Here is a 26,476-nt window from a genome sequence, read left to right on the forward strand (position 1 = left end):
GGTGACACATATGCGGCAGCCTCCACCTCAGAAGCCAATCTCCGAAGCTAATCGAAATTTTAAACATTTGGTAGATTCATGTTTGAAGTTATAATGGACCGTTAAAGCGGTTTTATTATTTTGTGTTGCTGATATTCCCTGGATTGATAGATTAGTTGTTTTAATTAAGCTCTGAGGCATGAATACTAAAATTGCTGAGAGTTTTGGGATGCCATAAAGGGAACCGTGGACTGTTATAGGTTAGGTAGAGACTAGGCTCATCTTTCGATTTGAAAGTAATCATGTTTGCCAGTTTTTTAGTACCTTCAGCACTTTATTGAACATTAAAAAGAGAGAAACTGAAGCTCGGGGAAGTAGCATGTTAAAAAGTCAAAATAAAATACATATAAAACAGTACTTACTTAATAAAAATAAACATTTGGCAGTGAGTGAGTGCCTTTGGGTTTTTTTTTAAATTTCCATTTGGAATTCAGTGAAAGAAGCAGAAGGCAGTATTTAGTATTTAGCACCTCACTTGTTGCTCATTCCTGAAATGGGATTTCAGTAAATGATGCTATTTTAGGCTAATTTCTAGTTTCAACATGCAGGAAGTAATTAGTCGTCAGTGAAAGCATCCATATTTATGAGACTTTTTGGTTGTAGCTTGAGGGAAGAAGCAGGGCCCATATGGAATAGAAACAACAGAACAAACTTACACTAAATGTTTTAGTTTCACATGTATTTTATGTCTTATGAGAAATAAATGTCTCATACCATGATTTACTGATGAAAGAGTTCCAGTTTATGGAAGACCAAAGCTGCTTAAAAGAAAAACGAATTTATAAAATGCAGAATAAATTAAATATTATTTTTTAAATTTCCTTCTGTATATTTATTCATCTATTAATAGTTATTTCTCTTTCATTTTACTTATTCATTTAATTTAATTTATTATTTTTAATCCATTACTTTATTCATTATTAATTCAAACTTTTTTATTTCAGTATTTTCATTTCTTGATTTCTTTATCTATGCCATGCTTCAGCATGCAAATATGGAGGCTTAAAAGTGTGCCAAATCTGTCCCTAGTGGTTGACCAGCACCAACAGAAATGTTAATAAAATATTTTATGAAAATGAAAATAAATATATGTATATGAATTCTAATTATATGTTATATATTTTAGTGCATTTACTAGAATTCTTTTTTAAATATCAAACTATTTTATTTTTTATTTTGGCAGTTCTGATCCTCCACACTCTTTTGCATTTTTTTTATGCAACACAGTTATAAACAAACAGTATGCTGTGCAGGAAAAATGAGAAAGCAGCCACTTTCATGAGTAAATGATAGTATGCGGCATATAGTTTTTACAACATTTTCTTTTTCACATAGGGGACGAGTGGCTGAGTCTAGTGTGAATGTACCTGTGTTTCATGTGGATAATGAGTTATGTAAGCAATGCATTGTTGTGGTTTTGACTGTGACTGAGCCTGGAAAGTATGCCCTACCTGTAAAGAATGACAGATGGCGGCTATGAAATTGAGCATAGACATTGAAATACATCACTTCATGGTTTCAGACGAGCGTGTTTGCTTGAGTGTGACATGTTTGCAAAGGGGTGGGGAGTCTGAATGTTTAAAAAAAAAAAAAAAAAAGAGGGGCTGGGCTGGGCTCTCTTTTTCGCGTCTCTCTCCAGCCTAGAAGTGGAGTGTCTTTCCCCCCCTTCCCCCTCTCTACGAGCTGCTGGCCCTCGGTCAGGTAACAAAACAGGATAGTATCACAGGACGGTGAACCCAAAGTGGCCCCGCCTGCCTCCATACGTCTGTATGTGAATGTGTGTGTCTGCGAGGCTCTCACCTGTACCTGTCATATATCCTATACCTTAACTTCTTTGTTCTCAGTGTGTTTGCCTGTTTGTTGCACTCCTCTAAACACACCCTTCCCTTGCGGCCACTCCTAACATCCTCTTGTCACACACATCCCAAACCCTCATATGTATGGTCTGTGTTTCTGGAGTCGTTGCTATGCCAACAGCCCACTTTCTGTGTCTTAGCTGTGGGAGAATCTGATCTGAGTCTACTCTGCCCCCCACTGGATACTGTAGACAACTGCAGGCTTAAATCATGTTAACCACATCAACCCCCATGGGGTCAGAGGGAAAAAGCATTGGCACCAAAATGTATCAGTTGTAGTAATGCCATCTGCCACATTTAATATTGCCTTGCTAGAAATTGAATAAACTGAAACCAATCACTTTCAATACACAATGAGATGTACAATCTGGAAGCGCTAACCGATCCGCAGGCCCAGACATTTCTTTAAAGCAGCCTGGTTGCAGGGAGCAGAGGACCACCTCAGGTGCTGTAGAGCAAGCCTTATAGAGCGGCCATTCCCCTGACAGCAGTAGCTCTTACCTGAGAATGCACTGAATCCCTGAATGAAGCATGAAGGAGAATGAATAATTGAAGACGTTCACTCCCCCATCGATAGTTGGGAGGTGGAGGAGGAGGGAGGTGCCTTGCTTTACTTCAAGCTCTAAGAGTCTCCCTTTGCTTTAGACTTCTTGAGTAGATGCTCATGTTTTAGGTGTAGTGTTTTGCGCAGCTTTTTGCTTCTCTCAAACTCATTGCCTGCAGTTTAGAGCCAGTGCAGAATAATAACAATAAAAGCAATAATAATCAGGCAATATGGAAATGCAAATACCTCCCTTGGCGACTAATACAACTAACAGAAATTCATAAGCGTCCCCTTCCCCTCCTGAAATGGTTAACATCCCTCCTTCCCCCCCGTCTCACTCCGGTTCCTTTGCTGGTTGAAGTGATTGTTTGCTTGTCTTGTTTGCTCGCCTTTTCTGTCTGTCTATTTGTCAGTATATTTTCCTCTAGTTTTGTCCGTGTGTTCTGCAAAAATGTACACATTATTGCATTCAACATCAATTGTCATCCAAATTTGAAGCTTAGTGGGTCCAGAAAAACAAACAAACCAAAAAACATCCCTCGAAACAAACTTGGTGAAAAGCGCGACAGAGAATGCTGGCCGGACAGACAGACTTTCTATGGGCTCCTTGTCTACTGCCTGTTCAAGGCATTGCCTTCACTCTCCGAGTGACAACTACTTGCATATAACATATATGCACATGTAGCCAATGCCAGTTTGTGCTTTGGCCCCTGTGTCCCTGGTCCACACTTTTAGAGTGTTGCTAAATGGTTGAAAATTCAGGTTCGTCTTAAAATCAACTTTTATCATTTGTAGTTCTCAACTTAATTTCTATCAACACCCTCTTTTGTAACACTCTAAATGTGCTTTTCCTACTACTTGTTCCTTTTTGTGTTTTTGGTGGTATTATCATTTCGTGTGGTATATCGACTCCTTATTTCCCCTCTCTCTATATTTTTTGGTTCTTCTATTGATTATTTTGAGCTCTCCATGCAGAGAATAGTGCTTCTTGCTCTCTTTTTCCTGAAGATCAATTGTATTTATTGTCTTTTTCTTTTACTCTCTGTGTTCTCTCTCCTCTTTTTTAGCATGTATGCCCCTTTGTCTCCTGTTAAAGATATTACGTGTGCATAGCCTTCTTTTTTTTGTCTCTTATTCTTTGATACTTATCAGACTGACCAAACTAAGCCTCTCTTGTGTTTCCAGGCTTTCCTTCCTTCATTCCCTATCTTTTCTTGCAGCTCTCTATTTCTCTTTAATGTGCTGGTGTTTGTTATTTTTTTCTCTTACTGTTCATACTATTAATACTTGCTATCTCTTCTAATACAGATAAATAATTTTCAGCTTGCTTTTTCTATTTCTCACGTTCCCTTTTGAACCTTCTGTCTTATCTGCAGTCCTTATGATTTCCATCAAGTGTTAGTGTGTGTGTCCTCTCTGTGTCTGCTCATTGCTTTTCTCTTTCTCAGTGTTTCTGTTCTTGTTCTTCTTCTCTATTCACTGTTTGTTTGTTGGTGTTTCAGTGTTCAGCCTCTCCATGTGCCTTGACTAGTCATTTATCCAGTGCTGTTTGTCCAATGCGTCATGTTATGCAGGACTTTTGCATCTGACTCTCTTTTCTTGTGATATCTGTTCACACTTATTTTAATCTTAAAATATTTATTCTCTTTAATTTTTTTGTCTTCTTGTGCTAATTTCCTTTTTTTGGTCCACTTTGTGGTTCTTGTTTTCTCGATGTATGAACATAGTGATTTTTCTCCCAGAATGTTTATCCCACATGTTTTTTTTTAAACAATACCCATGAGAAGGAACTAAACTTCACATCTATTAACATCTGGATCTAAGAACCAGCTGTTCCATGGCAGATTTCTGCACTCACCTTTGTTTTTATAAAACTTGTGATGTTGGTGCAACTGAGGGAAATTTAAACACGCAAAATACTTTACAAAGCCGTCTAATGTCTGTCCTGTTAAACATCTGGTCGTCTTCATGTTGCTATATATGTCTGTCTACTGTTTTTAAAGTAATGTCATGTGGCTATATATGTCATTATACATGTGTGTCCTGTTAAAGTTGTCATTTGTTAGTTGTCAAAAGACTGAGCATAATTTCTACCAGGATGATTAACTGGGTTGTGTCAATAAATTTAGTGATTCTGTTTTATGTTTTGTCTGAAAATGTCTTTGTTTTTGGGTTTTTTTTGGTGGAGGTAACTTTCTTGTAAAGATGTGGATGTTTGCCAGGGTGGAGCTCTCTATATATAGTCGTCTCAGACTCCAGTTTTCCTCAAACACCACTTGCCGCATCAACTGTCCTCAGTTCTAGCGCCCGCCATTAATCTGTGGAATCTTTGGCACATTTTACTTGGCTTTGCTCATGAAAACTACAGAAAAAGCAGCTTGAAGTGACATCTATCCAAAGTTAACTTGGACCACCATCGGTTGTTCCAGATAGGCAGGTTTCAAGCGTTAAACAGGTGGAGGTTGGACTCCCTGGGTGCTCAGACATTCTCTCTTTCTGTAGATGAATTAGCTTCACATGTCCTCGCTGTCTTTTCTTGCTTTCAACCTGAGCTTTTCTTTGCAGAGGCAACAAGCCAGCCAACAGCCCCAAGGGCCAACCTCCTGATGCTGATGGCCACTCCTCTGTAACCGACCTGGCCAACTCTCTCACTGGAGACATGGTGATGGTAAGACAATGTCCCACTTCAAATCCATCCTGCTGTCTATGATATGATTGGTCTAACCTGACTTTTACTGTTTAGGCTGCTAATTTTCAGTGAAAGGAAGTAGATTATTTTTTCCACCATAGGACAAGTTAGCTGGTTTCTACTAAAGATGTAAAAAACTCCCATAGAAGCTGAAACAGCTGGCAATGTTATTATTAATAATAATTATTGTACAAGCTCAATTTATATGGGACTGAGTGCCTGAAAATCATACTATAGCAAAACTATTTTGGGCAGTGCAAAAAAGTAGCCCATTTAACAGTGTCAGAAAAACAATACTGGTGTAAAAGTAAGCTATATCAGCATCCATACACTAATAAGTAGGTTTTTCGCTGTTAGTTTGGGGCTTTTAAGTAAAGACCTAGATTGGATGCAATTTTAAAGGTGGATCCTTTGGTTTTTGCTTTGTTTTAAGGGTTGGTAGTAGACAGTTTTCATTTCATGTTACAGGCTTTCTATAAAAGTGGTAATCTGCAAGCACCGTTTGAGAAAGGGATGCATTATCCCCTGTTCTAGTTTCATAATTTTATTCTGTAAAATATCTTTGATCAGTTCACTGTCCAATCCATTCAATCCATATTTATCTTATATTAGACTTAGCACAGATCCTCATATCATCTAATGCCTAAAAGAAGCGGTTTCAGCTCATCCCCCTTTAAGGCCAACCTCCCTTTAAGCTTTTTCTGATTGGCTGTCTGATGCAAACCGAAGATATGAACAGCAGATGGGTGAGGCTGCTGCGCTTGCAGTCAGAATTGTGCTGCTGAGATGGTTATATTATATTCTTACTGATATTGTGCAAAGTAAGGAGTAAAAACATGCTCTGAAACCAAATCCATCATCCACTTATCCAAAGTAAAGAGAGCAGTTATGTTACAAGTTTGGTTCAGCCACATTATGAGCAACCTGATCTTGGCATCCCAATTCTTGTTTTGTATTGAAGAGCCTCATTAGAGCGGTCACCTGCAAGAGTTTTGATGATGAATCAGAAAGCTGATATGAGTTCTACCCAATGTTCCCTCTAAGCTGCGCACGTGCGCAATTGCGCACTGCTGGCACGGTCTCTGCGCACAGAAAATCTGCATTGCGCACAAAAAAAATCTAACCTGAATTGAAATTAAAATTAATACTTCAACAATCCTGTTTTGCAGTGTTAGTCAGTAAGTGACTGGCTGCTCCCATTTGGGATTAGAACGATGCCACCTCATCCCATAGTTCAGCCAATAATGCGTATATACGCAGCCAATCAACGTCATTGACAGGCTATGACAGCGTCCTTATGTGCCGACACCGGTGTTTTAGCTAACAAAGCGGCGTGGCTGATGTGCAGTGAAGCCACGTTAATGACAACGTGTACAACCATTGGAGATGTGAGCAGGACAGACGGAACAATTGACGGAAAAAGTGTGGACTTTATACCAGTTTTTAAATTGTGTTGATAGGCCACGTAAACCCAGAGTTATGATAAAAAATTATATGCAATGTTTGGTTTTCTTCCTGAATACTATCGTTGTTTATATTTACTGCGGGAAGAAACGGTAAAAACGGCGTTTTATAAGAAAAAAGGCTCGAAAGCCTGTGAGCAAAAACAAACCCCACCCCCCTCTTCCTGTCCTATTCGTCCAAAAAAGTACCATGTCGACCAATCAAAAAATGATATGGCAACGTGGCATCTAGTTGTTAAGAAACGGGGTGAATTTTTAGGAGTGACAGCGGTGTTTTGAGATGTGAGAGATTTGCTACGTTTAGCGCAAATCTTGTGTAGTTAGTGTGTAGTGTAGTCAATAGTTTTGTTGTGTGTGTCAGAACAATGAGGCGACTACTGAATGTTACAGGTGTTACAGGAGTGACACATCTGTTGTCAGGCCTGCAGGTATCAGGCTGTTGTTCTCCTTTATCTCATAGTGGACAGAAATTATTTTTTTGGAGCGGCACAAATGATTTGTGTGGCATCAGATTTGATGCAGAACAGCTGATTGTTCTGTAAATAGTTTAAAATGTTTGTTTAAAAAACCGCCTTGGCTGCATTTTTAGGTAAACAGCTGCAAAAAATGTTGTTTACATAACTCAGTTACTTTTTTGAAGAAGTAACTACATAATTAATTGCCCAACATTGGTCATTATATACTGTATTTTGCAGACAGAGAGTTACAGGACTCTCTCCCAGACCACAGACTCATACTCATAATACAAGTCAGAGCTTTATAAAAAAAGAAAAAAAAAGAAAGAAAGTTGTGTTTTCAAAATTGGAGTTCAAGTTATTTTTACTTCCAATAGTGTTAACATGCTACACAGGTCATTGACTAGATTTTTTTTATTTTCATTGTAAGTGGGCTAAAGCAGTTAATTTAAAGTAGTCTAACATAAATGTAAATGCTGTAATTTGATTATTTTAATAAACCACGTAACTTGGATGGATTAGATGCCGGCGTGACCACAGTGCACACATCTGATGTCGCTCACAGGGGTCCAAGGGACCGCTCAGGGAGTTTGTGTGTTCACTCAGACACGTGAAAAATTAGAGGGAACATTGGTTCTACCTTATCGGTCCAAGTGAGTGTCTGACATCGTCAATAAAGATGTCCTTGAAGATTAAAGGAGTCTTCATGGTGTCTGTTGTTTTGAAAGGAAAAATCAAAATTCTTTAATATTAGGGTGTCCAAGTACTTTTGGCCACATACCCAGACGGTAATTCTCAGTCACCAGGTAGGGCACGTGTTGCAGTGCTATGGTAAATCCATACACAGGTTAATCTAAAGCTGGCAGTAAGGGAGCTGTAATAGAACAACATACAGGCAGTTCCTACAGTGACAATCAAACGAAAAAGGCATGCAAGGTGACTCACGCTGTTTGATAAATTAGACTTGGAGTATTTCACACTTTCTCTGCTTGATAGTCCATAATGCCATATTGACATATTGCTGAGTGAGTCTTTGTCACTTTGAAATTGTAGCCCTGGCCTCGGGGAGCAAAATCAACAGCTTCAAATAATGCTCAGTAAGACTTTGCCTGCATAACACAGCTTTACTTTTTGTTAGAGGTAACGGCTGCACATAGTGGTTTTAATAAACTGGTGGTTGTTTATCGCCACTCAGAGTTCTCAGAATTCTTTGTTCCAATTTATGTTATTGTTAGAAAGCGAGTGGGAACAGGAGAGGAAAAAATAAAGGACAGAGGCAGAAGGTGGAGCTGCAGGGAGAAAAGAAATGATTGTAAAGACAGCTGCAAGTGCAGAATGCCAACCTTGAGCTTTGCTTTCCTGCTTGTTCTCTCCAAGCCTCTCACACAATGCTCCCTCTCTCCTCCTCTTTCTGTTTGTCTCCCGCTCTCTGCTCCCCTCTCTCCGGCCGTTGCTTCCATCAGATAGTGGCCTTTTAGTGCACAGCAATGATAAAGCAGTCAGAGTGGCTGTGAGAGAGAATGGGTGGTCTAAAGCTCCCCTATCTCCAATCTGAGCACCTCCTGCCTCTTAAGAACATTAGTAAGGAAATTAAGCTCTCTCAGTCTTCTTAATGTCAGAACAATCCCTGCCTTTGAGCAGCTGCTTTAGCACACCGTGATAGAAACGCAGCCCTAAAATCTCCTCCCCTCACAGCTTCTCTCTGTCAAGGTCTGTGTGTGTGTGACACCAGATCTGTGCCCTTGGATTGAGCGTTTTATGTGAGTGGCTGCTGCTGCTGAATATCTGAGCATTATAATTATTTGTCTGTTTTTGTTGCCCTGCAGCTGTCCCCAGGTTCGGAGGATGATGAAGGGCCCATCAGTGAAAAGCTGGGTCGGATCCAGTTCAGCATAGGCTACAGTTTCCAGAACACGACCCTCACTGTCAAAGTTCTCAGGGGCCAGGACCTCCCGGCCAAGGACTTCTCTGGCACCTCCGACCCCTTTGTTAAAATCTACCTACTGCCTGACAAAAAGCACAAGCTGGAGACCAAGGTCAAGAGGAAGAACCTCAACCCCCACTGGAACGAAACCTTCCTGTTTGAGGGTCTGTGTTTACATACTGGATTGTTCTCACTAAATATTTTCCATCACGTTTTCTCGTGTTATCCAAAGTTTTTCCAAATATGCTGCCATCTGTGGTTTGATTGGGACATCATTGCTTTCAGTTTGATAGCCTGAAAGAACAGAAAAAACTATAAATCTGTCATGTGAAATAACCAAAAGTATTAACACTTTTAATTGCGTGTTTATGTAAAATCATATTGCTCATTTGTAAGAAGCTGAGTCAGATAACAAACAAAAGCTAATCAAATATAACCGTCATGGTCCTGGGTCTGTGACCCAGTGTTTATGTGTTTTTGGTTTAATTAATATTCTTTGATTTAGTTTTATTTATGGTTCAGTTTTCATTGCTCTTCCTAGTCTAGTCATTTATATTTCTAGTTCTTAGGTTCTTGTTCATTTAATCTGTCCCCTTGAGAATAACACATAAATAAAACAAAGCAGAGCAAACAAGTTGGAACATGAAGTACGAGTCTGTATACACACTGGGAAGTGACTCCTCAATAGGACACGATTGGGGACTGACCACAGCTGGAAAAGATGGTAAAGTATAACTAGCTTTCAAATTAAAACGGGAAATATTCAAAAGATGCAAAAAGCTAAATGAGATGTAAAAAGGGGGACAAAGGCAGTAAAACATAGAAAGATTTGCAAGGCAAGACGGCGAAACATTGATGTTGCTATAAACTCTGGGAGGAAAAGATAAAATCCAAACAGAAATTAAACCTAATCAACACAACAAACCAATGCTCAAAAACATCACAACAACCTGGGACCATGACATTTGAGGGGGATGAATTCTATAATTAGGGCTTTGGATAGCTGTAAACCAATTTAAATCAATAACTGAACATTTAGGGAGATTTGGACATTTGCTTTCTTGCTGAGAATAATGCTAGAAGATTGAGACCACTTAATACTTATGCAGCCAGGAGCTGCTTCGCTTTGCATAAAGAACGAAAACAGGCACGAAGAGATAAATTCAAAAGCTCCATTTTAAAATGTAAAACTATTGCTTCAAGAATATGTGTCTTTTTTAAATAGTCACGGCAAAGGATTCAGATTGCGCAGTGCGATTACCAAGCTGTGACAAAGAGCTGTCTCTCAACACAAAAAGAGCATTGTGGGAGATGTGTGAAAACACATAACATGTGAAACTGCAACAACATTTTTTGCATTGATAAAAGCTCCAACTTAAGAAACTGCGGAAATCATTCTGATTCGAATAATAACGAATGCTCTTGAACACTGCAGAGGTTTCGTAGCAGTCGCGTAGATGGCAGTGAAGTGTCTCATTCCTGTATGATTTGAATTGCTTGTGAAATGGTAAAACAGCCAAAAATAATGTTCAGAACATTTTCCAAAATCAGAACAATGACCTGTGCTCTTGGAAAAATGAATGAGTTGGGTGTTTGTTTTTTTTTACTGGAGCCTAATATTACTTCTCAGCCAAAACCATCCCTCTTTGCACTGCTGCAGATTACACTGGCCTTCTTCCCTCTCTGTGGTTTAGCCCTCACCCTTCAGTGTTTTCTGTTTCTGTCTCTGTTTTAGGCTTCCCTTATGAGAAGGTGAGAGAGCGCACTCTCTACCTTCAGGTGTTGGACTATGACCGTTTCAGCAGGAATGACCCCATTGGAGAGGTGTCAGTCCCCCTTAATAAGGTGGAACTGGGCCAGTTAAAGACTTTCTGGAAGGAGCTGAAGCCCTGCAGTGATGGCAGTGTAAGAAAGGGAGGGGTGACCGCGGGGTCGAGCCGCGACGTGCGGCTTTATTAAAGCACGTGTGACAAATTTGTTGACAGTTTTCAGCATGTGAGCTGGATTGACATATTTTTATTTTTGGGGGGTGAGCCACGTGCTCGCCCATGCCTGCCTAGGTGCTGGATGGTGTGTGTTTGGCACAAGGAGGTTAGAGCAGAAAGGGCAGTGATATAAGATTACACAACAAGCTAGTGAGTAGCCTGGAGTTTGATATTCCCTGATGAAATCTGATATTGGGCTGGGTGATTCATACTCCGCTGTGTTTGTTTGCATGCGTGTGTGTGTGTGTGTGTGTGTGTGTGTGTGTGTGTGTGTGTGTGTGTGTGTGTGTGTGTGTGTTCCTCAGGGGAGACGAGGAGACCTGCTGGTGTCTCTCTGCTATAATCCCACCGCCAACACCATCACTGTGAACATCATCAAAGCACGCAATCTCAAAGCCATGGATATCGGGGGCACCTCAGGTATACACTCCCCTTTGTTTGTTTAGGCTCTCTTTCTCAAAGCATTTCTCAGCAGCTGGAAGTCCTTCCTGACTTTGGAAGCTCTGTGCTTCACACAAGGCTTTGTCTCTGTGTTCAAACACTCACCAACTCGTCTGCTAACAGGACGGTTGCTGGCCACCGTCGATAGCTACAGCAGCAAGGTGACATTACTTGAAGCGTCTCTCCATTGACCTCCCTCTTTCCTGTCCTCTCTTTCTGTATATCTATGAGGATCTTCAACCTCCTAGCCAAATCTGTGTCAGCTCAGTCTGGTTGCTGCTAGTTTTTAAAGTGTCCTGTCTCGCTGTGAAATGCTCTCTGTGGCATATTTCTTGTACAATTACAGCTTCCCGCAGTAGTAGGACTGGTGGCTGGTAGTACGACAGAATCTCACAATGCTCCAGAACTAGTAGTACAGATCCCAGGCCCTATTTCCATAAATACTTCCTCATTTGTATGTTTCCTCGCTTGGGGGATAAGTTGACCTTGAGCTCAAACGAGGTATCTGCTTCCCTGCTGCCTTTTCTGACTTTTAACAATTAGGAGGGTAATTGCAAACCTGACCCTAAAAAAAAAAAAAGAATAAGAAAAAAAAAAATCACCATCCATGTGCATCTTCATCGCCTCGCTCATGTAAACCACCGCACTCTGCTTCCACGCTGCAGATCCCTATGTGAAGGTGTGGCTGATGCACAAGGACAAGCGTGTAGAGAAGAAGAAGACGGTGGTGATGAAGCGCTGTCTCAACCCCGTCTTCAATGAGTCCTTCCCCTTTGACGTGCCCGCCCATGTGCTGAGGGAGACTACCATCATCATCACCGTCATGGATAAGGACAGACTCAGCCGCAACGATGTTATTGGCAAGGTAAGGTTTCACAGGTGCCGTCTGTTCAGGGCGTACAAGCCTCCTTGTTGCAAAGTCTGAAACTGCAACTGATTAAAAGTACTTTCCGGGAACAAGCAGTCGCTACCGAGGTAGGTCAGCTTGTCATTGCAGTTTACCCTGTGACCACGGCAATGACAGAGAGCACACCAAGGAAGATAATACAGTAATTAATGAATGAATTATACACTCATACATTATTCACTAGCAGCGAGCAAAACAATCAATAAGGAGAAATCATCCAGGAGCATAATGAGCTTCAGGCTTTGATTATCTGGTGAGGATCGAGTCACCCTGCTGGCCGTTTTCCTCTTAACGGAAGAGCTGTTTTTTTTAGCTAATAATTCACTCTCTGGGTAAACAGATGAGAAGACTGTTACCACTCTCATGTCTGTCCTTTGAAAATATAGCCACCAGATGGTTTAGTTTAGTTTAGCACACAGACTGAAAACTACGTGCCATTTTGATGTGGATTTATGTGCCAGATTAATTTCATAGCGGAGCTGAGAAAGTAGCAAAAAAAAGGAAAATTTGCTAATTTAGGCAACAGCAAAATGCATTTTACCTTCATCAGTTATGCAGCCTGTGTGAAAGCTGAGACACTGTTCTTTCTTCATTTCATTAGTTTCCAACTCATTGCAGCTTTCCAGGCTCTCCTCGCATGTGGTGCATGTCAGACGTTGCATGCACAGAACGGCTCTCTTTGCAAAGGTGTTGTCATGACTGAGTGAAGCCATGAGAAACTTGAACCCAAAATGCACGTGAGAATGACAAAAAGCCATTACTTTAAGATTTATTCCCTCATCAAGCCTCTGCCTCTTTTCTTCCCCTCTCTCAGATCTACCTATCGTGGAAGAGTGGACCAGCGGAAGTGAAGCACTGGAAAGACATGCTCGCTCGGCCGCGCACTAATGTCGCCCAGTGGCACGCTCTCAAGGCCTGATCGCACTACCCAGCTTCCTTCATGGCCCCTTCCCGTCTCCTACCCCTCCCTCCTCCTCCTCCTTCTCTCTCTCTCCTCTCTATCTCTCCCCTCCTCCCACTCCTGTCCTTATGCACAAGACTGACTTGCTGCCAGGCTGCGAAACACGGGTACAATTAGCCATCTGCTCTCTTAAACCTTTAAAGTCCTTTTCTCTTTTCTTTCAAGGATCTCAAATTTTTTCTCCCCGACCCGTCTCTTGTGTTCCCTCCTCTCATACAGCCCCATCTCAGTTTCCGTGTCTCACCCCTTTGCCAATGGTTCCCCTGTTTCTGACTGTCTGTATGTCCGTCTGTCCGTCCTTATGCACTTTGCCTGTGGAGGTCTGATAATCAATTCCTTTGCCGATCCCTTAGTTTTGAACTGCACTGCAGCCAACCCATACAAGGTGCCAGTCCCGTGGGATCACAGAGAATCGTCAGTAATGATCTAATCTCATATAATCCTGTTGTATGAATATTCCAGGTATACAATACTATACAGTATGTACTGTATGTACATATACATATGAATATATTAGGTGTATAGATTGGCAGAACTCCCCTATACACACGACTAGTATACAGTATGTTACACATAGGTCGCCTGCTGTTTCCCATCTCTTCCGTTTCTTCATTTGCCGCCTCGTCCTTGTCATCTGTCTCAAGAGTACTATATTTCCCCTCCTTTTCAGTCCTTCCTCCTTTTTACTCAAAAGTGGTTTAATGTTCAGCTGAAGTTGTTGAAAGCAATCAATATATGGTGTGTAATGAAACCAGCTGAGCTCAAGATGGAATTGTTGATACCGCTGTCTCTTCTCTCCTCTTTTTTCTTCCCTATGTCCCTTTTTTCTCTCTTCTTTTCCTCCTTTATTGTTCCCAATTTCTCTTCCCCTGGCACAATATTAGCGAATTCCTCCCCCACTCCCCCTTTCTGGACGTCCCTCCCCCTCTTCCTCCCCCATCGTCTGTGTGCTGTGGGTGCTGTGCTGTAGCTCCGACAAAAATAGAGATTAAAAATTAAAAAAATAAACTGAACTTTCCGAAGCTGGGAAAGCAGGGACACAATGAACTTGTGAAACGGAGCGCTCCTGATGTTTTCCAGACAAAAAAGCCCCGACACGGAGAGAGAGAAAAAAGAAGATGAAAACACAAACAAGCAAACAGATCCTTCCTCCCCCTCAAGATACTATGATGTCATTTTTCACAGCATCACCAACTGAGGAAACGAGTTTAAAATCTTCTTCCAACGTTAAGATGAGAGCAGAGGCAAGAGGCCACGTTTTGTGCAGTTTACGCACGTGCACGTGGGTTTGCGTGTGCACACTTCCGTCTGTTTAATGATGCTCTGAATTCTTTGTGCTGCCCCGTGCTCATGTTTTGCGCTGACGGGGGTGACGATCTCCGTCCGTTTTGACTGTGCGCTGTGCTGCGGTGATGTGTGCCTGTTGGTGTGCGTTTGTTTTCACAGGAGCCGTTCTGTAGAAATCTTCTCTTTTCTCTTTCTCATGTTGCGCTCTTCTTGCTCTTCTTACTGCCATTGTTTCCCCATCTTCTACTGCCCTGCCTTCTGAACGAGGGCACGGGGAAGTTCTATCTGCACTTTTTGGAAATGTAATAACAATAATAATGATGATGATGATTATAGTGATGGTGAAAAATTAAGGGAGGAGTGTCTGAAAGGGCGAGCAGAAGTTGGGGAGAGGTGACGTCTTCTCTGTGATTTCAGGGCTTGGAGATGTAGGTCATAGAGGATGCAGGGCTCTCATCCTCCTCTTTTTATTCTTTTTTTCTCGATGTACGTGCATACACACGTGCATGTGTGTGTGTCAGCTACCACACTCCTGGTGGCAGACTGCTGGTGTCTGAAATGTCAGGCCGGGATGGGGATATCAGGCTTGTCTTCTTGTCACGTGGAAGCCGGCCAGCACAGCAGTGCTATTTCACAAAGCGTCGATCAACAACAAGAGCGTGATCAGAGCTCTAACCAACAGTCTGTCCTGTATTCCTCGCCTCAAAATGCCGAACAATTGTTAGGCATCTAAAACAGTAATTTCGATGTGCATTTTCCCAGTTTCCACACAGGAAGGAAAAAAAAAAAAAACCCAATAAAACATTCTTTGGGTTTTTGTTGCACTTCAAGGAAAAATGAGCAAGCGTGTATCGCAGACAATAGGTGTGATATTAGACAATGGCCTGATCTGCCACCGCGAGATACCGTAGAAGCAGATTAGACATTATCTCTTCACTGAGTGCTAGAGAGGACCGTAGAGTGTACCATTGCCCTCTTTGCCCGGCACATTCAACACAGCTCGATATTTCTGTAACGTAAATAAAACTGTCATAAAGCAGAAGCAACTGGAAAAGCTGTCAACTATTAAGAGCTACTTAAAAAGAAATCTGCTTTCTTAGTGTGCGCTTTACTCCAGCCTGCCTGTGTGGGGTTTTTTTTTTTTTTTGCATCCATGAAGTCTTGACAAGCGAATCATGTCACCTGTTCCTTTCTTTTCTTCCAGCGGCTTAATTTTCTAAATGAAAATCCTCATTTCAGGAAACTCGCAAGTTAAACAGACTTTGCAAGTAAATATAATCAGCTTGTTTCTTCGCTGATACGTAACCATTTTCGTAATGCAGCGTGAGTAGTTTTGAACTAACTCGGCCTCATCAAAAAAAGCTGTGGGCCCTGCAGTGGATTTTATTTCCTCGCATCATGCAACAATTTGACAGTATCTTGCATTTTGGTGTTTATTTTCAGTTATGCCAACCAGTTCAACACTTGACAGACAGTATGAATTTGCAGTTGTGTAAGCGTGCGTTACTCCTTGTCCAGTAGCTCTCTAAGCTGGTCTTGGGCAGCGCACGGTGTGCTCAGTGTGTTCTGGGTAGTGTGGTTTGTGTGAGCCTGGCTGCCGCGATGCGCTGATCCAGTCCAGCAACCTTCAGAACAATTGGCCAGCCGTGGAACAGGGCCCACTGTTTTGACAGCCACTGCCTGCAGTGTCACAGCACATTACACTCCCATTAGGTGGTCAGAAAGGAGAAATATCTGCCTCCTTGGACCTGGGGGACTCACGATTTGCAGAGGTATCAGTTGCTAAGAATAAAAGAAAACGTGGCAGACTCTCATTAGTTACCATGTTTGTGATGGACAGGGATAGAGCTCGTCGGCGAAAAAATGGAAATCAGTGGGTGTTCGCTGCTAAAGCTGTGAAAAGCACACGTGCAGGCGATGAGTCAACACAGTACCTCTGCTATTTCCTTTTGCCAAGATTCCTCGTTGCTCGAAAAGTGATAAATTGCTATGCTACAGGGGCTTACAAAGCTTAGTCATCAGTGACCCTGTAAACTTGGGGATACGGCTTTATTTATAGAAACATGAGGCACCGTGTAATGCTTCTGATCCTGACAGGTAGGACTGGAAGCTGAAAGGATACAGGGTCAAGCTTTTAAAACTTACAGCTTTTGAATACAGATGATTTCTTACATGGAAATTCAGTGTGTGACATTTTCTCTTTTCCTCAATTGGTGGGCCAGCAGATAATTAGCCAGAGACACTTTAATACTTTCTTTGAGCACGTGTTAGCGAGCGAACCGGAGACGTGAAAAGCTCAACATGCAGTTTAGTCATTTTGGCTTTACTTTCTCGTTTGTTTGTACTCCCACAGACCACACTGGTACATTGGCGAAAATTAAAAGAATCGCAAAACAACAATTTTCCCCATTTAAATCTCTGCTTTTGCTTTTAAGTGGTAACAAAGTGAGCTTTCATCATATCGCAAAGCTGTTAAAAGAAAGAAATGTTTCAGTACAAAATCTTTCATTTTGATGTGTTAGATGAGTTATGCATAAACAGTTATACTGTTTTTTTAAAGCAATCCCCAAATGAGAAACTCACGATGTGTTATGTCTCACAGTGAGTTAATTTGAGTAAGGTTTTAAGTTAGTAAGAGGAAAAACATTAAAAACAGCTTCAAGAGCCTGTCATCAGTTCAAAATCATGTTTACAAGCCATTCTCATAAAGTTGGAATAAGTCACAACGTACCGAGCTGATGAAACACCGTTAAGCGTATTTGTTTAGCTGCTGAAGAGGGTCTCAGCTCCCAAGCAGAGCATTCTGTTTAAACCAAGAGCTTGATACTTGCAAATGTTAAATATGCAAAGAATTAGACATCAATTATGTTCATTTGTTTCGGTTAAAACAGAGTACATATGCTGGTAGTCAGGGAAAAAAAGTCCATAAAGTTAACCATTACTTCTACATGTGACAAGGAAAACAAAATCCAGGTGTGACTGTAATATTGGGTGTGCACAGCAGTATCCCAACTATCCAGGAAGTTGCTCACTCCATTAAAATAACCAGGAGTCCTGAATATTATGTTGTCTTTGCCAGCAGTCAAACAGCAGCACTATTAAAATGGATGCTGCGCTCAGAGCCAAACAGTATAAAGGAGAAAGCAATTTCCAAATCCTAGTTTTATTATATTGCCACCTGTCTCACATCTCTAAACGTATTGCCTTTTGTTGGCACCAACACCGTCGGCAATGACCTTCAACAATCCTAAGCACATGAATGCAGCATGGCAGCGGTGCAGATGCTCCCAGTCGAGATTCTTTTCCTTCTTTTTTTGGACCAACTTCTCTCTCTGTTCTCGCTCTCCTTGTGTTCAGGCTCGGCTCCGTCTTTCATCATCTCTTCATTCCCTGGCGGAGCTGGCGGGTAGGTGCAGGTGTAGATAATTAGTGTTTGATTACAAAGCTTCAATTCAAGATGACTGACACAACCATCACTGACTCCAAGTTTCCCCGAGAATAAAGGCTCTTCGAGGTGATTTTTGTAGTTTGTAAATTTTTCTTTCCCTCTGATGTTTTTCTTTCTCTCCGTTTCAGTTAAAGTCTCATTAACTGTTGGAAGGATGTTCTTGGATTTTTGTGCAGGCATTCATGTTGCCCTCAGGGTGAACTGGAACCTTTTTAGGTTCTTCTCTTTTTTTCTCTGGTATTATGATTCAGTCAAAACCTTTTTAGTGCTTTGGTTTATGCCCAAATACCTACAAAACCGAACACCAGCTGTGATCATGCTTATTTAATATTAATTGGTAAATTCTGGCATGATAACTAAACTGCCATTACTCATTACTAAACTCCCATTTAACAGATATTCAGTGGCTCACTTAAGAGTAAGCAGTAAATTTTAATTTCGCCATGCCTGTATCACATCATTATGCTAGCATGCTGATGCCAGCCTTTATTGTCAAGGTAGAGTACACGGGAAAAGTCTTGAGCCGCCCCTCATTTCTTTATATTTTGCTTACTGTCAGCTTGCAGGTTTTCGTAAAGTGGTCTCGAGTAATAGTTCTCCAGGCTTTCTGCAGGTCTTACTATGATTTTCTCTTGACATTGACTACATTTTCAACCATTTTCAGTCCAGTTCGTAACCCTTTTGAAAGGAATGTTTTTTTGTTTGTTTATTTGTTAATTCGTTCATCACTGACCTATGAGTCATTCAAACATAACAAGGCACCTAACTCAAAGGATGAATCAGTGTTGTGTCTACACAGACAACTTAGCAAAGAATCAATTTTTAATTGCATCTTTAGGCAGTTTGTTACTTGCAAAAACACATCAATTTACAATTTCTTTAGTTGAATTTAAAAGTGGGAAAGAGGACACAGTTTGACAGGAATAAAATAGCATTCTTGTATCAACAAGGTGATTCCCAAAGAGCTATAAGACATAAACTTAGTATCTCAGAATGGTGTGCTGTGTGTTCTTACAAAGTGTCAAGGTGCCACAAGAAGAACTGACAGACCTAAAAAACTATCTGCAGCAGGATCTGTATCTCCATCTACTGCTCACTGAAGCTTCATCAGAAATAGTCTGACGAGGAACCCCATCTGAAGGAAGGAAAACTGAAAAAACGGCTAAAGAATGACAAATAACAAAAGAACTGGACTGAAAATCAGTGGCAAAAGGTCTTATGGATTGCTGAATTCAAATTTGAAAGGTTATCATCAGAAGTGGTCAGGAGAGAGGTACAAGAGTGAGTCTCTACAAATATTCTGTAAAACACAGTGGAGGCTCTGTCATGGTTTGGGGCTGCATTCCAGCCAGTGGTGTTGGGGATCTTTTCAAAACTGATGGAATTATGAACGCAGAAAAATACTATAAGATTTTGATCCACCATCTGGAAAAAGATCTGATTGGCAACGGCTTCGTTTTTCACCATGACAATGATCCCAAACACACTGTCAATGCAATAATAGCAAAGCCGGATACAAAAACACACAATGGGTCATTATTGGTTATGGAGCTCAACGTTTTTGAAGCAGGGTGGGATCGTCTTGACAGAGATTCAAACAAAAGGCAGCCAACATCCGAAGAAGAGCTTTGAATGTCCTTCAAGAAGCCTGGAGAACTATTCCTGAAGAGTAGTTAAAGAAATTATAGGAAAGCTTGCTTAGTAGGGTCCAGACTGTGTTGAAGAATAAAGGTGGTCATAACTGTAATACCTGTTTTTGCCTTATATACTATATTTCTGTATGTTTGCATGTTTCAGTAGATTGAATCTCTAGATAGATTTTTCGAACACAATATAAATAAATGACTGGTGGCTTAAGACTTTGCACCATATCTTTTAGGTTTTAGAGAACAGACCGGGATCCTCATTAGGGATCCTTATAGTGCTGACTACTGCAGATTCTAAATTTGGCTGTAGAGTCAGGATTATACTCGCTCGCAAACATAGACATGAACAGCTGAGGACATCATGGATGACTGGTTTCCATCTCTTCGTGGTTCCCTTTTAGTTTGGTGCCTGTGCCCATCCTACACTTTGTATATCTATCTACTGTGTCCTCACCTAATAATTGTTGACTCCACATTTTGCTACAGAAACATTAGCATTTTGGGCCATGTTGGTTTTTGTAGACAGAAGTGATCGTTCGTGGAAGACAGCATGAAATGCAAAGATATGAGCTGAGGCTATCAAGCCTGGTTGGCAGGATGCATACACTCACTGACCAAAACTGAAACCGAAACACCTTGAACAACAAGCCATATTATTTCTCTGATAATTCCACAGAAATGCTCCTGAGGTGGAGTTCAGTGACTCAAATTAGCAGAGTTGAGATGAGCTCCCAGCTGCAGGGACACCTGTTAACCACAACAGCCATGCCCATCATCTTAAGCCTTAATAAACTCCAAATGGGTGAGTTTTTAAAAAAGACCCCCAGTGCAGTAGTTATAAAGGGGAAAGTTAGCTTTAGCAACCAAAAGCATTTTTGTACCAATCATAGACTCATTCAGGTCCAGAGGTTGCTGAACGGCTCAGTCACATCCATTCGCTCACAACAAACTTTGGCAGGCCTGTGGACGCCCACATTTAGCCTCACGTCCCCCATTTAATGACTCTCTCGGACCCTCTCGCACTAGCTGATGCGGAAACTAGAACACTGCCACGAGTCCTGTTATCAGCTTGGCGTTGTGAAGCATATGAGTCATTCCTGGACTCCTATCTTTGAGATGTTTATTCTTGGTTGTGCATCCCAAATTTATCATTGTCACCAGCAGCCTTCCCTCCTCTGTTTACTTTCTAAATAACTTAAAGCTTTATTGGCTGAAAGGGTCACATCTGTTTGCCAAAGGATTAGTAAGATATTCTTCTGAGCCTGATGATATTGTTTGTCCTTGTCATACTCTCCTGCACCATTTCTTATTCTTAAGCAGTTTTCCTTGATGGTTATGGCTTTCTTCAGATGAGCATCAATGAGTCACTCTATTGGAAAGGTGCCTGCTTTGCAGTAGTTTTTACGATATTAGATTAAGGGTACAGTTATTTTACGTCTTAGAGGACTTTAAATGTGTATGCACGGCTTAAAATCAGGCAGTTGTCGTCATAATCTCATTCTAGAGGATCTGCAGTTGACGTTTTATTTTTCTGACTCATGTTCTGACAGCTGAGTAAGCCCCGAATCCCTCCGGGTCACCTTTGTCATTTGTCCAGTCATTTTCTGTGTGCGTCGCCCTGTACAGACAGACCTCGCCTCCCCTAACTCGCCCTTTCGATTGTTTTAAGCATATGGTGAGAACCAATGTGACTTCTCCTAATCAGGGTTTAAGTAAGCATTATTTGAATAGTAACAAATGGATATGAAAAACAATAATGAGTAATAATATCTTTTATTTCTTTCTGTTTGCATTTGACTGTTGGTCAGTGTGTATGTATGTGTGTGCTTGGTGTTCTTGTGTTGGGGTTTATTTCTTTCCGAAACCGTGAGAAGAAAAAGCTTTCTGTTTTTCAAAAACTTCATGTAAATATTGTTGGTGAAAAATTAACATTTGTTGTACGCTGAGTTTTCATTTGTCACTCGAAATGATGACAAAAACAACGATATTCATGAATAACAGTGGTGATGTTGACGATACTGAAGCTGATTATACCTGCCCTTCTTGAAAAAGGGCTTTTGATGTCTGCTGTATTTTTGTTGGAGGTGTCGTGTGGTCAGGGCAAGAGAAACAAAGGGAAGGAGTGATACCCAACACATCCCGGATCCGCCGTAGCAACACTGCCACATACCCTTTACCCTCCCCCACACCTCCCGGAAATTGTGCGATATGTGGCGCTAATCGTAGCCTGTGTTTCTCATGCCATAAAGCTTTGTTGCGTTTGTGTTGCAAACACCAAAACCAGCAGCGCCCTGCTTTTCAAGCGAGCTGCACGCCTCCCCGTGGAGCCACTCTGTCCTGGTTTGCTTGGCATCGCATCTCACCCTGTCTGCTCACAGGCTTGGGGATTTACTGTAATGCCATTGTGTTAGGCAGGATTGGCCCTGTTCTGACACCGATGATGCCTTCTTCATTGAATTTGCAGTCATTATTTTCTCTGTTGGAGGCCATGCATGGGGATGGGCATGTATGAGGACAGAGTAGAAGGACATAAACCATCCATCTGACCCCATAAAGACAATTTTCATGCTTGTGAGTCAGCCTCTTATTCGGGGGTTAGACTCATGGTTAAGCACAAGTGACTGACATAAACTTGCCACATTATAGGCCCATCTTGTGCTTTTCCTTTTCTTTCTTTCTTTCTTTCTTTCTTTCTTTCTTTCTTTCTTTCTTTCTTTTTTAAAGAATTCACAGTCTTGAGGAAGAAATAAGAAATAAGCTATATAAGCTTATCAAGTTTGCCATATGGCAATAATTATTTTTAATCATTAAAAAAAAAAACAATTTAAAAAATAGGACAGACTTTTTTCCAAATGTCCAAAATGTGCCCTGTGCCTTCTTGACAGACATATTCAGCCCACTGCTTTATCAAATATATACATAAATAACTGCACAGGGCTGTAGTCCAGTTATTTTCACTGCAGGTGTCAGTACACCCACTTCCCTATTTTTCATATGTCATTGCCTTATGTATCTGGCTGGGCCTGTCTACAGTGCTGAGATGGAGCTTATCAGTTTCACTTTTAGGACCATCTCTGCCAACAGACATGATATGGTACAGCAGATACTCCCAGCAGCCTTCTGCAGGAAGGACAGTGGATACAGTCTTGCCTTCATTTGTAACACCATCCTGTAGAGGGAGTCCCACAGGGTCAGAAAGTCCACAGACACACTAAAAATAAAATTCCCCTAAACCCAGATCCGTCAGAGCGCGCGTCTCTTACTTTCCTCGCTGGTTGTAAATAGACTTGATGCAGTTAGAGCAGCCTCTAACTCCTGCCATAATGTGGACATTTTTAATCAGGTAGGTAATAAGCAATACACTTAACCGATCTAATGCCATACTCCGAAATGTTACTGACAAAGTGTGATGGTGACTTCTTTGCGTTGAGGGATGTCGAGGGTAACACTCCTGTTTCTTCACCTCCTTTTCTCGACTCGCCGTGGCCCAACTCTTCAACAAAGAGTGCTCTAACTTAAAACACACAGTTGTGATGTGTACAATCTAATTTAATGTATTTATTTATGTATTTTTGCCAACTTTGTAAAGTGTATAAATATCTATAAATATATGAAAAATGACAGTACTGTATAGATTTTAGCTGCCTGGTAAGGTTAATAGTATATACTTGGTAGACTAAAAGAAAAAGCGTAGAGCTGTTCAAAAGCCAGTTATTGAGAAAAATGCTTTCTGTAAAACCCAGTGCCACTGGCTCTTTTTATATTCTAAGTTTCGTTTCTGGTTTATTTTTTTATTCTAGCCAGTCGGATCCAAAGTGTGTGTTCTTCTTTCCGTTTGTTTGTTAATCGGTTATTTTGTTGTTTCATTTCTTTTCTTGACAAAGACACAGCGAGGTTCTGGCAGCCAGGAGAGTGCGGTGGAACGCAGACTGGGACCCTGTGCAGTAGTGTGTATGTGTGTGCGTGTATGTTAGGTGTGTGTCCGTCCATGGTAGTGCTAGTGCTCTCTGTGCAGTGCCTCCCTCCTCCCTCCTCTCTCTGATGTAGTTTGTCATGTGATGCAGTGTGCATTAAGGTGCAGGATGACTGTGTTTTCTGAAGCTGGCAGCTGCCCGGTCTCTTCCACCCCCACCCCCTCCACCAATGTGTGTCTCCTCCTCATGTCCACTCTTGTTTTTTTTTTTTCCACCGCACTTCGTTTCAGTCGTCCGCCAAGTATAGATTTCCATTCTCGCTGCTCAATTGTTCATTTGCTCTCCCATTCAGCTGGTAATGTGCACACCAACGGAGTCTAATTTCACAGTAATCCGTGCTCCCCGATCTATCTGTGATCCTTTGACCATTAGCATCTCTCATTCATCACCCTCCACATTTCTGAAGACCACCTTGTTTTTCTACAGAGCTCTGTGGACCAGAGAATGATTTAGCACAAAAAAAGAGGGCACGCTTATAACTCACCCCAAATCTCTTACCCCCAATCATACTTCTTTTTCTTTACCCTCCTGATGCAAAGTGTGAGGAGATGGGTAGCTGTCAGCTCAGCATGCAGAATCACAAAGCAGCCATATTCAAAGTCAAGCACAGACTTAAATCTATGTTTTGGTGGCTTTACTGCTGCCCGTTTGTAGCAAGAGCAGGAGAATAGCCTTAAAGATTGGACCAACTGCACGAAAAAGTAGAGGGATATGTGCATTCGTAGTGGACTATTATTACCTCCCCTTTCCCACACCAGATTTATTACTCAGTATTCCAATGTGTTGCTTGGTTGCTCTGTACATATCTGTATAGTACTTCTGTTGATGTCCCTGTGTTAGTATAGTAATGGGTTCTTACTGGGCGGCCTCCGCAGACGTCCTCTCTCTCCTGCCCTTGTCTCATTTTCTCAGAAACTTCAAAACATTCCATCTGAATCTGTAGTGAACAACAATTTAAAGCTGATTAGATTCCACATATACTCGGAGTAAAACAGCTGGAGGACTGAACCACAGACGTTTCCACGGCGAGCCATGATAATAACCAAGACGCCTTGCTTCACGTCCCTCTGAGAACTACACACCCACAGCTTGCAGCACACTCAGCGTAAACGACCTTCACACGCCCCTTTGCTCCTTCTAATCCACCTCCACGCTGACCTCACCCAGTTTTTAGAGGTCAGTGGGTCGTCTGTGTTTGCGAGGAGCCTCTGACCTCCTGAGGGTGGAGTAGAGGAGAAGGTGGGAGAGCCCTGGGAGGCAGCAGAAAGGCGTGTGCACGTGGTCACATCCTGGGTCAGGAGGGAAGGAAGCCAGGGCGTCTCGAGGTCAAGCCCAGTAGCACTTTGGTTTTGCGTTCCATGTTTTTTTAGCCTCTCCTGTTTTTTGGCCGAGCAGACTGTGATCTTACTGGTTGATTTTCTCGTTCTCCTCCACCCATCAGTGTTATAAAGTGTGTTGGGTGGATGGAGCCTTGGAGCTGAGCTCTGATTTTGTTCCATATTAAAGAATCATTTTTACTACACCTGTGTCCAGAGATTCATTGTCGTCTTTATTGCCTTTCATTTTACAAGGTACTTCCAGGAGTTGAGATGCTGCTGTAGCTGATCACTTAACCTGCAAGAACTTTTGATTTTCTGTTCATTCAGAATGGAGCCCCTTTAGTGCAGAGTGAAATCTCAGCAACTCTTAAATAGATTGATTGACTTAAATAGATATTCATGGTTCACAGAGGACGAGTCCTACAGAGCTGCATGAACTCGTTCACCTATTTGTCTTAAAGTGAAATGGAATACTTGAAATTTGTTACGAAATTGAGTAATAACTTCAACAAGAGCTCTGGAACTTAATTTTTTTGCATCATTATTTTATACAACATTTAATTTGTTGAAAATACAAGTGTTGTGCAAAAGTCTTGATCCATCCATAATTCCTTTATATTTAGTTCAGAAACTGGGAAATGGGCGGAACCATATTACACAGTACGTGGAAATACAGCATAAAGGTAAAAACTGAGTTAGTACAATTCTAATAAGCTTGGAAGTCAATATTTGGTCTTCAGGAATAGTTCTCCAGGCTTCTTGAAGGACATTCAAAGCTCTTCTTTCGATGTTGGCTGCCTTCATTCCATTCTCTGTCAACATGATCCCACACTGCTACTTTAATGTTCAATAATGTTGAGGTCTGGGCTCAGGGGAGGCCAATCCATGACTAAGAGTGCTCAACTGTGCATTTTTCTATCCAGGTATGCTTTTACTGCACTGGTAGTGTGCTTGGAATCATTGTTATGTTGTCAATTAGATGCTTTCCAAATAATATCACAACACTTTTGGATGAAATGCAGACCCAAACCATGACACAGCCTCCATTGTGTTTCACAGATGTCTGGAGACACTCACTGCTGTACCTCTCTCCTGACCGCCTGCTGTATATATTATTGACCATTTGCACGAAAAACCTCGAGCTTGTTTTTATGTTTTTGTATTTTAATTTTCATTGCCTTTTCTCTCTATTTCCCTTTCTTAAGAATGTCTTCTTGTCAGCTAGCCTTACAATGAAACTATTTCTAAAATAATCAGCAAAGATGGATCGATTGAATCCTGTGTCAGGTCTTTACTGGATCTTCTGTTTTTAAGGACATGACTTTCAGATACTGTTCATCTGCTGTGGATGTTTTTTTGAATCGAAATATAAAGGAAATGTCTCAAAACTCATACAGTACATTACTTTGCTAATCAAATTTGCAAAGCAGTGCCTTTCCCATCTGCTTAAGCTCTACCTTAATGCTGATTAATATGTGTTAGCATGCTAATGTGGAAAACTGAAAGTGGAAATGATAAACATTCAACCATTAATTTTC

The 26,476-nt window shown here is 41.3% G+C and overlaps 1 protein-coding gene across 4 annotated transcripts in view; it reads left to right on the plus strand.

Moving 5' to 3' along the window:
* The window catches only part of syt7a (synaptotagmin VIIa), a 100,993-nt gene extending 75,854 nt beyond the window's left edge, over positions 1–25,139 (plus strand). For 3 of the 4 annotated variants that reach the window (XM_085167924.1, XM_085167922.1, XM_085167923.1), the window contains 6 exons: positions 5,005–5,107; positions 8,873–9,134; positions 10,706–10,875; positions 11,261–11,375; positions 12,062–12,261; positions 13,118–25,139. In XM_085167924.1, the coding sequence (XP_085024050.1) occupies positions 5,005–5,107; positions 8,873–9,134; positions 10,706–10,875; positions 11,261–11,375; positions 12,062–12,261; positions 13,118–13,222 (955 nt within the window). In that variant the 3' untranslated portion in view covers positions 13,223–25,139. The remainder of the gene's footprint in view (positions 1–5,004; positions 5,108–8,872; positions 9,135–10,705; positions 10,876–11,260; positions 11,376–12,061; positions 12,262–13,117) is intronic. The other variant, XR_014875271.1, reaches the window with a different exon arrangement.
* Positions 25,140–26,476: the final 1,337 nt, after the last annotated feature.

Source organism: Neolamprologus multifasciatus, chromosome 7 (genome assembly GCF_963576455.1).
Source record: "Neolamprologus multifasciatus chromosome 7, fNeoMul1.2, whole genome shotgun sequence".
NCBI classification, from domain to species: Eukaryota; Metazoa; Chordata; class Actinopteri; order Cichliformes; family Cichlidae; genus Neolamprologus; species Neolamprologus multifasciatus.